The sequence below is a fragment of the Tupaia chinensis genome, unplaced genomic scaffold (genome assembly GCF_000334495.1).
Source record: "Tupaia chinensis unplaced genomic scaffold, TupChi_1.0 Scaffold143814_1, whole genome shotgun sequence".
NCBI classification, from domain to species: domain Eukaryota; kingdom Metazoa; phylum Chordata; class Mammalia; order Scandentia; family Tupaiidae; genus Tupaia; species Tupaia belangeri.
Window position 1 is genome coordinate 45,849 of NW_006203664.1, and position 10,497 is coordinate 56,345.

Sequence of the window (10,497 nt, forward strand, 5' to 3'; positions counted from 1 at the left end):
GACGCGGCAGGTGGAGGCGCTGGCCTTGGCGAGCGGGCTGTCCTCCGCACCTGGTACGCCCGGCACGCCCAGTCCCCCGCCTGCGCACGGGGTTCCGGACCGCGCGCCCCGCCTGGGCACCGCACGTTTTGCCAGCCACGCCACTTTCTCGCTGTCGGGCCGCAGCCAGGTGAGCCTAGGAGAGCGCGGCGCCCCGTCTTGGTTGCATTTGCGCGTGCGCTTGCGCGGGAGAGGGAGGCGTTCTGTGCCTTGGTGCCGCCCTTTCGCGCGGAGTGCGTGCCCTGTTGGATTGGGGGCTGTGCCTTCACCCGCTGCTGGGAGTTGGTGATGAGGTCCCGCTGCTGCTCCGGAATTGGAGAGCGCAGGAGGTGCACTGCTTGACCAGCCTGCTGCACCTGTCTCAGGGCCCTCCCTTCTCTGGAGCTGAACTCTGTTTGACCTGAATTCTGTCTCCCTCGCCGCTCTGTCCCATGACACTAAGGGCCTTGTCGTTGAGCGTTCAGCACCACCTGGGGCCTCGCCTGGCGTGTTGGAATGGTCAGCAGTCCTACACTCCCACTCCACGTCCGTTCATGTGCCCCCCGCGTTGCCAAAATTACTGAGGCCTGACTGCTCAGGTTATCGATTAACTCAGGTTGGGAAGCAAGCCCCTGTTTGTGTGTGTGTGTAAAAGTGGCTCAGTCTGGTCTAGGCGCAGCACATCAGTCGCAGTGGGGAGCCCTTTGCAGGGGGCAAATCCCCTACCGTGAAGAGAGAGGGAGAAACCAGCCACCAGTATGTCTAGATTCCTGGACTGGACAGAAGCCCACACCGTGTGTGTGGGTGGCCCTGGGGGAGAGGAACGGTTGGATGCTAGTGTGGACCGGTTGCTACCTTGAGCATGGCCCCCTGGAGTGGGGCGGTTAGAATGTGTCCATGAGTGTGCAGTCGCCCTTAGGTGGGATTTTCCATGCTGATCAGGCACGTGCACAGGGGTTGGGTTTCCAGGTCTAGACCTGGGCAGTCTGCACCTGCTGCCCTCCCCGCCCCCCTTTTTTTTTGAGAGGTTTTTGTTATAGGGCATGTGTGCTTGCCAGAAAGACAGAGAGAGACAGAGAGACAGAAAGCGAGAAATCACCCCCCAGTGGGGATGGCCACACCGCAATCCCTTCTCCATTCTCCTCTCGGGATCTTGGGAACGCACACACGTGCGCCCAGTGTGAGTTTAAGCCACCGAGTCCAGGACTCAAACCGCGGTAGACTTCATGGGAGTCCAGCGACATAGCCATTACGCTAACTGCTGGTCCTGCTGCCACCTTTCCTTGATAATTTGTCATACACTGCACTCTCCTGCTGTTTACTGGGCTGCACCACAGGGGGATGGGAGGAGGGCCTGTCCATAGGTCTTGTCCCTGGAGGTCCCAGCCAGGGTCCCAGGCAAGGCAGGAGTTGGCCCTGGACTGAGCAGTTTGATGTTCTGCTCCTAGTACCATCATTCCTTTCCTGTGGGTGTTGGAGTAAGGCTTTGTGCTGGAGGCCCAGGGCCTGCTGCTACTGGTACAGTTGAGGCAGAGGGTGGGGGGCTCAGAAAGGCTCAAAGTACTGGCCAGAGTGGAGCCTGGAGGTGTGGGAGAGGACAGGTGAGCTGTGAAGACTCCTAGGATGCCGGCTGAGGAGCTGAGCTTTGGCCCATGAGTGAGAAGCTCTTAACCGTGTCCTGATGGCAGAACCCTTCCCTGGTCCCAGTGCTCTGCGTGAGTGTCTGAAGTGTGCATATGCTTAAGTCTGCCGTATGACACTTGGCATGTCCGTGGTACAAAATCACCACTGCGTGCTCACGCATGCCTAATCCACTGTGTCATCGGTTGTGTCTGAAGTTTTATTTTAATATGTACTTGCTACTTGTCTGCCCGTGGAAGCAGCCGTGCTGAGAAAGAACCTCAGAACCGTGGACGCCTAGACGTACAGTCATCCCTTGGCCTCCGTGGGGCATTGGTCCCAGGACCTCCCCGAGGATACTACATCTGAGGATGCTCAAATACATATCCTGTGCACAACCTCCTGTATGCTTTAACATTTTTCATTTCCTTCACAGGCGGGAGGGGCACCGTCCACAGGGTCCTCACACCATCGTCCTCCCCTTGGCTCCAGCCAACCAGAACTGCGGGCGTACCCAGTATGTTTAGGTAGATCTGAGACCCGAACCTGGCACCCTTCTATATGACCTTCAGCATCGTGCGGCAGCACCCTCCCCTGCCCAGCCACTGCTGCATGGCCCTCCCGTGTACTTCATATCATCTCTAGATTACTTACAGCACCCAGTCCAGTGTGAGGCTGTGTGAACAGTTGTCACGCTTGCACTGTTATACACACAGATAGGGAATCAGGGCAAGAAAAATGTTTGTAAACATTCACTACAGAGTCAACCAATTTATTTGTCTGAATAGTTTTGATCCTGCAGATACTGGGGGCTGGCTGCGTATGTGTGTGTGTGTGTGTGTGTTGATTGGGTATGTATACACACATACACACACACACAGTACATATGTGGCAGGATTCTCTCCAGCCATGTAACTTTCCCAGTGGCAACTGCCCATTATTCACCAGGGCCCAACCAGCCCTCTTGGTTACAGAGGGGGGTAGTAGGGGGAGCTGGGCAGGGGAGGAGCAAGGTCCTCCTTGTGTCTGGCAGGCTCTCCTGGGGACAGATGGCACTTTAGAGAGTGACTGGAGGTGGAAAAGTTAATGGTGATGGTGCAAAGGGAAAGGATGAGTCTGGGCTGAGGCGGTGGTGTTTGGATGAGGCTGCCTTGTTCAGGGGTCTCAGAGGAGGTGTCTGCAGGCAGCACGTCTTGGGGTGTGATAACTGAAGCAGACAGGGGGCCCTGCCATGGGGACTGCTGGGTGGAGCTGCTGGGTATGTTGGGTCATGCTGAACGTGAGGGAGCCGTTGGGCTCCCAGGTGAAGCTGTCCCGGAGCAGGTGGGTTTGTGGGTCTGCTCCTTCAGAGCTCCAGACTAGAGTAGGGAGCTCTCTGAGCAGAGCTGGCAGTGGAAGTCACAGAGTGGGTTGGGCCCCAGGGTGATTATACAGAAGGAGCCCAGGGAGCTGGGAGGACCTGGAGAGCCCATTCTTAGAAATCCAGAGAGGCTGGACCAGCAGGTGGTTACATCACTGGACTCCCACATAGTTGACCATAGTTGACCGTTGTTTAAGTCCTGGATCCAGTGACTTAAAACACGCTGGGTGCGTGTGTGTGCCTGCCCAAAATCCTGAGAGGAGACTGGAGGAGAATGGATTGTGGTGTAGCCATCTCCCCTGGGGGGTGATTTCTCCCTTCTTCTCTGTCTCTTTCTGTCTCTCTGATAAGTGCACATGCCCTATAGCAAAAATCTCTCTAAAAACAAAACAAAACAAAAAACAAAGAAAGAAAAGAAATTCCGTGAGGAGGTACCAGTAGATGGCATAATGTTACATCACTGGAATCCCACATGGCTGATTGCGGTTCAAGTCCCGGATCTGGCGGCTTGAAACTCATACCAGGTCCATGTGTGTGCATGCCCAAAATCCAGAGAGGATAGTGGAGGAGAAGGGGTTGCGGCATGGTGATACCCCCAGGGTATGATTTATTGTTTTCTGTCTCTCTCTATCTTTTCGGCGAATACACATACTCAATAGCAAAAAAATCTCTCTTAAAGAAAAAGAAATTCAGCCATCTGGAAGAAGAGGTTGGGGGTCAGCAGGGCTGCTGTAGCCATTTGAGGGATCCCAGCTGGGGAGTGGGCTGTGGGTAGAGGACGGCCAAGCTGTCCACTTGGTCAGAGGCTCTGCAGTCCCCTGGGCCTGAAGGAGCGTCCCCCTGCCTGACTCCGGAGCACTGGTCCCCACTTCTCTTGTAGCCTACCCTCTCAGGAGCACCGATGCAGGCGCCAAGCCAGTTTCCAGCAGTGCGAGGGGCTGCGTGGAGCCATGCACCCGCTGTGGCTCATGCGCTGTGTGCTCTGTCATGAACAAGTTGTCAGGGCTCCCGGGTGAGACTGGAGGTGGATGACAGACAGAGTCCCTGCTGGCTGCCAGGCTGCTGGTTGTCTGGGTGTCAGGGTCTCCTCCCACCCTCACCGGCCTGCGGTACTTGGTTTGTGGTCCCCTGTTGTAAGGGCTGCGGTGACATCACCGTCTGGAACAAGCAGGAAGGTTTCGAGACCCTTTTGCTTTCTAGCTGGGCACTGTTGGAGTTGGAGAGGGGTCAGTCATCCTCTAGATGAGCCCTGGATTCAGTGCAGAGGACGGATCGAGTAGTTCACTCCTGAGTACGCAGACCTTGCCCTTGCTGCTGCAGGGGGTGACGTGGAATGACAGGAATGGTCAAGGAAGCTCCAAGGAGATGGGATGGTAGGAGTAATCAGGGAGGACATCCTGGAGGAAGCCAAAGACCTGCCCTTACTCTACGAGCATCTCCTCTCAGCTGGACCTGTTTTCCTATATCTAAACCAGGGGAGACTGGCCGACCTCTGTTAATGCTCTGCGTGCTCAGTCGGCTGGGTACTTAGTGCCCAGTCTGTCGGGCCAACACGCACATCCTGAGAGCCATTGCTGTTGTCTGGAAGGGGGGAGCCAGGGACCAGCTGGGGCCTCTGTGGGGAGGATGGTGGCAGCCTGAGGCCAGTCCCAGGCCCCTGGAGGCTGGGCCAGAGTTGTTTTTTTGGAAATGTCATCCTAAGCTGGAACCCCTGGATTCCCATGGCCAAGGCAGTGGAGTCCCTCAGGAACAACTGGCAGGAGCCCAGTGTCAGGCCCCAGCCGTGACAGAAACCAGACTGGCCTTATCGCCTTCCTTCCCCAGACACACGGTGTGATAAGGTTCAGTGTGTGAGGGAGAGGTCTGAGCTGAGTCCTTTAAAGCTGTGGTGTGAGTGGAGGAGAGCCAGGCAGCCGTGTTCCCTTGTTCCCGTCCTAGGATGGGGGTCCTGGCCCTGTGTGGACACGCATGTGGGCTCCTGTGTCCGTGTCTGGGCCGGCGGGGGTCAGGCAGCACCGAGAAGGCCTGATACAGTATCCCTCCTCCCCCGGAATGTTTATAAACCTCCCCAGTAAGAGGGTCCTGCCTCCTTGAGTCCCTGCTATCAGACTTAGCTCATCCTCCACCTCTTCCCTGAAGTTCCCAGGCCTGGGCTTCTTCATGGGCCCCTCCCCCTCCTAAAGGAAAACCGAGGTGGACAATTTTGGGGGATGCCAGGCCAGTTCAGCCGGACCTGTCCCCTGCTGACTCTGCCTCCTGTGAAGGTCTTACTGGGTAGGTACCCCAGCCTCACTTCTCCTCCTCCCCCTCTCTCTCCTCCACGTCCGGCTCAGACAGGTCTGCGGCTCACTCTGACCCAGGTCCTGGGTGACGGGTTTGTCCTCTCTGCCCTCTGGAAGGCTGAGTGCTTTGTGGACAGAGCCCTGGGCTGGGGTAGGGAATCGAGCTCAAACCTTGCCTCTGCTGAGCCCATAGCCACTGAGCGAGCTTGGCGGGGGTGTCCCCATCTATGTGAAGGTGGGTTGCCCCTGGCTCCTGGACCTGAGTTGCCGCAGAGCCTTTCCCAGGTGAGGGGTCTTCCAGTCTGGGGTGAGGGTTCAGCTGCGGTTGGCCTTCCTTTCCTCTGCTGGCTGGAGACCCCGTAGCAAGAATCTAGTGGGTTCCCTCTGGTGTGGCTTCTGGTTCCCCGGGACATCGGGGCATTGTGGGGTCAGAGGGACTGCAACGTGCAGAGAGAGGCGTCTGGGAGTGGAGGGGCCTAGAGACCCACGTTCTGGGAGACTGGTTTCGACATCTCCCGTCCCTCCAGGCCCCTGCTTAGACTTGTAGAACCTGTTAGACCAGACAGGGTGGGAAGGAGGAGTGAGACCCCAGAACTGAGCGGGCTCTGGTGACAGTAGGGCTGGGGTTCTAGCTGGACTGGCTGGTTCTCCTCCCCTGCTGACTTAGCATGAGGCTGGCTGGCGTGGTAGCTTGAAGAGCCCTCCCCACTCCACTCTGCCCCGGCATGCGGCTCACCCTTCTCCAGCCCTCCCTGCGGTGGGCTTGGCCTCCCCTCCCACCCTCCAGAGTCAGGAGTCCGAGCTGAGGGATGGCATCCTCCTTTAGGCCAGACTCTCCCCAGGCTCTGAGTCCTGTCCTCTGTCACTTCTCCAGGGACCCACCCTGAAGATGGTCCCCCTCACCTTGCCAGAGCCAATGGGGTCCTGCCTCTTTCCTCTGGAAAAACCCTGGCTCCCCTCATGGCTAAAATTACCATAGGCACTTCATCTCTTCCCAGCTTCTCCCGCCGTCTCCTGCTCTGTCCCCCATTTCTCTATTGAGTTTCTTTCCTTTTTCTCTCTTTATTTTTCTTTCTTCTCTTTTTAAGAGAGATTTTTGCTGTAGGGCACGTGCTTTCTCCAGAGACAGAGACAGAAAGCAAGAAATCGCCCCCCGGGGGGATAGCCACGCCACAATCCCTTCTTCTTCACTCTCCTCTCTGGATTTTAGGTGCACACACACACCTGGCGTGAGTTTTAGCTGCTGGGTCTGGGACTTGAACTACAGACAGCTACCAACTACGTGGGAGTCCAGCCACTCAGATGGTGTAACCATGGGTTAGCATGTGCGCTAGCCAGAAAGAGAGAGAGAGAGAGAGAGAGAAAGCAGCCCCCAGTGGGGCTTGTCACAGTGTAGTCCTCCTCCACTTCTTCCTCTCAGGAATTTGGGCACACACACACACACAGACATGCCCAGTGGATTTTTTTCAAGCCATGGGGCTGGGATTCAAACCACAGTTGGCCATATGAGATCTGGCTTGCTATGCGCAGGACTTAATCGCTATACTACATGGCCAGCCCAAGCCTGCCTTCTCGACTCCTTCCTTCCCGGGCTTTCCTGACACTCTTCTGCGTTCCTCCATACTTCTTCTGGCTGCTCCTTCTTGTCCTCCTCTGCAGACTTCACTTCTGCTCCTTGAACTGTGGGTGCCTCATCCCAGGCCCCCGCCAGCCACTAACTGCCTCTCCTGCTGGGCTTCCAGGAACCCCGTGGATCCTGTGACTCCCACTTTTGCATTGCTCATCACGTCCAGATAGAAAATTCTCACCCCCTTCCCCATCAAAAGGAAAAACAGTCGGCCTCTGACCCACAAGTTCCTCCATCCCAAGCCTGGGCGTCCTTCCTCCCTCCACATCCACTCACCCTCCCCAGTGGGTCCCTTTCTCCCCACAGCTCTGAGTTCTCTTTGCCTCTGGCCCTCCCACTCCCTGGCTCCCTTCCTCTAGTTTCTTCCTGGGGAGGTGAGGCCACTCCCATCTGGTCTCCCCCTGCTGTGGCACTTTGTCACTGGTTTTTGAAGAGTGTTCCCAAAACACAGAGCTGGTGACTTTCAGCCTCTACTGGTCAAAGGAGTACAGTCCAGGGGAGCTAGCGCCAGCAGGTGGCGTGGTGGTTGGGGTGCTGGACTCCCACATGGCTGACTGAGGTTCGAGTCCTGGACCTGACAGCCTGCTTTCTCATTTGCCCTCTCTCTCTTTCTCTCTCTCTCTCTGGTGAGTCTGTGTACCCTGTAGCAAATTAAAACAATAATGGAAATAATAATAATAATACATAATTTTTAAAGAGGAGTGCAGTCCAAGTGCTCGGGGCAGGCAGCTTGGACTCGGCGTGTCTCTGCTTCTGCAGAACTGGGCCCTCTGCTGGAAATGGCCTCCCTGCCTCTGGGAAGCCCTCCCTGCACCAGCGGGCTGCAGGAAGGCTGTCTCAGGCATCCTCATGCCGGCTCGCTGCTGTCCATCACGGGCCTGACTCCTCCCCACAGACTAACTCCCTCTGCAGCAGGGCGGGCACCTCCTGCATCAGTTGCCAGAGCACATGAGCTGTCTGAGGCCAGGCCCAGCTGGTGTTTGTCTAGGAACCTGCAGACCAGGGGGCCAGCCTGGAGGTGTCAAGACCAGAGCCACCGCCAACCTCTCAAGTCACCTATCATGGGCTCTCAGAGCCGCCGGTTGGGCCCTGCCTCTGTCCCCTCTTGCCAGGAAGACCCCACCAGCCCCACAGCCACTGGCAGCACCCACGCCCCCTTCCCAGGACCAGGGTTGAGGAGAACTCCCTCCTGGGCACACACTCCAGCCTGTCGCTGTGTCACCTTGGGCAGTGCATATGTCCTCTCTGAGCCTTCAGGTCCTGTCTCTGAAACGGGACTGGCAGCCCCACCCGGGAGGACAGAAACAAGTCGGCATAAATGGCGGCCCAGAAGATGCGCCTGGCGTTTGGTAGGTGCCCAAATGGCACCTGCATCACTTGCTTCCACTTCTCAGACCGGGAAGCTGAGGCCAGAGGGGACGTGACATGGCCCAGGTCACACGGGGGCGGGCGGAGGGGGGTGACAGCGGGGTCCCAGGCCTCCCCACCCATCCTCTGTCTCGGCTCTCTGTCTGCCTTGCCCCACCCGCTGCTGTAGCCCAGGGGGATGAAGGGGGTGCGGAGCAGTCAGGCCCTGGCTCGCCACATGTCCAAGCAGATCTTTCCCTGTGCCCAGTGGCAAGGCCTCAGGGCCGGGCTCCCCTGCCCACCGCTGGCCACAGGGACCTTGTCTCTCCAGGTTCCTGCTGTTCCTGCACAGGCAGCCAGGAGGCCAGAGCCAGGCTCTCCCTCCACCCCCCACCCCTGTCATCTGGTCCAGCTGGGGAAGACGTGGGGCTGCCTCTCGCACTCCTTTGGGGCCCTCAGTCTTTTTTTTTTTTTTTTTTGGAGAGTTTTTTTGCTATAGGGCGCGTGCGCTCGCCAGAAAGACAGAGAGAGATAGAGAGATAGAAAGTGAGAAATCGCCCCCCAGGAGGATGGTCATGCTGCAATCCCTTCTCCTGCATTCTCCTCTCTGGATCTTGGGCACGCACGCACACGCGCCCGGCGTGAGTTTAAGCCACTGGGTCTGGGACTCGAACTGTGGTTGACTACATGGGAGTCCAGCGACATAGCCATTATGCCAACTGCTGGTCCCTAGTCTTTTTTTTTTTTTTTAAGAATTATTTTATTTAACTTTACTTATTTATTTTAAAATTTGACCACAGAGAGAAGAGTGAGGGGGGGAGGAGAGAAAGGGCAAGAAAGAGAGAAAGTGAGAAAGCAAACTGCCGGGCCAGGATTCGAACTGCATTTGGCCATGTGGGAGTCCATGACTGTAATCATCAAGCCACCTGCCGGCCCCCTGAAGCCCTCAGTCTTGACTTTTGTCCTCAGTTTTTTGGGCTCTGGGAAGAGCCCAGTGGAGGTAGCCCCGTCTCAGCTTGCTGTGTGACCTTGGCCCATCGCCGTACCTCCCAGTGGCTATTTTCTTTCAAAATGAGAGTTGCCTGCTCTGCCAGAAAGGGGGTAGCGATCCAGGGATAGGCAGCTGGCGGAGCCTCAGTGGTCTTTGTGTCTCCGCAGAGCGTGGATCACGATGAGGCCAGCGAGTCGCAGGCGAGAAGGGCCTCCAACTCGTGCATCATTGAGAATGGGCACCAGTCAGGGGCAGGTAGGAGCCGAGGGCAGAGGAGGGGTGGCTGAGGAGGGCTGGGGTTCAGGACCTTGGCCATGTGTCTGTGCCAGGCCATCCCTTGGTGGGGGACTTGAGCCTGGACCTCAGCAGGCAGAGAAGCTGCTGGGACAGCTGCTTCACTCAGTGTAAAGTAGAACTTTCTGAACATGGAGGAAAAGAGACCTTGGAGGGTAATGAGCTTCTCCGCTTCTGAGGGAAAGCAAGCAGGGGCTGAGGGATTGTCCAAGCACTGAACAGGGGAGAGAGTGGGCTGATAAGCCAACCAGTATTTACTGAGTTGGCTGCGAGGGTGAGTTGGAGAAGAATTAGCTCTGGTTGGAACAGTAAGACATCCTTGGTAAGTAAGGGAGTCAGGGAGGCTGGAGTGGTCAGGGAAGCCTTCCTGGAGGAGGTGGGAGGAGGGCTGGAACCCTCCTGGGGGCTCTGAGGCCCCTGTGGCTGCCACAGCTTAAATCTCGCCTATTGCTCCATGTTCCAGGTCCAGGTGATGGGTCCCCTGACCAAACCTCGGCACCAGAGCCCCCCAAGCCTCGCCCTGTGAGCCTCTCCTTGCGGCTGCTGGGCGGGGAGGCCAGAGACGAGCCTTGCCTCTGCCTGTCACTGTGTCCCCTTTGGAACCTCTGCTCTACCAGAGGGGCCGTCCTGGCCCGACTCCTCTCCAGAGATGCTGGGCAATAGCAAACCGCCCTGTGGGGGTGACCATGGCTTTCCCTATGCTCGAGGCTGTTAGAAGGTGACCCCAGCCTGCACCTTTGGACAGTCCCCTTCCCAGGGCCCCGAGAACCTCCCAGGCCTGTGGTCGGCCTCAGCTTGTGTCCTAGGGTGGGGCTGTCTGGCCTTTCGAAAGGAGAGTTTGGGAATAGCATTTGCTGGCCACAGCCCAGGAGGCCCTGGGGAGGGGCAGAGTGAAAGAAATCTTATTTTATTTACTTTTTTTTTTTTGCCAGAGGGCACGTGCACTCTCCAGGGAAAG

At 57.1% G+C, this 10,497-nt stretch overlaps 1 protein-coding gene across 1 annotated transcript in view; it reads left to right on the plus strand.

The window, feature by feature from the left end:
• Positions 1 to 10,497, plus strand: part of SMTNL2 (smoothelin like 2) — a 30,145-nt gene that overhangs the window by 405 nt on the left and 19,243 nt on the right. The window contains exons 2-3 of the mRNA XM_027766989.1: positions 1 to 169; positions 9,413 to 9,500. The exon at positions 1 to 169 is cut by the window's left edge and continues 96 nt beyond it. Of these exons, the coding sequence (XP_027622790.1) occupies positions 1 to 169; positions 9,413 to 9,500 (257 nt within the window). The remainder of the gene's footprint in view (positions 170 to 9,412; positions 9,501 to 10,497) is intronic.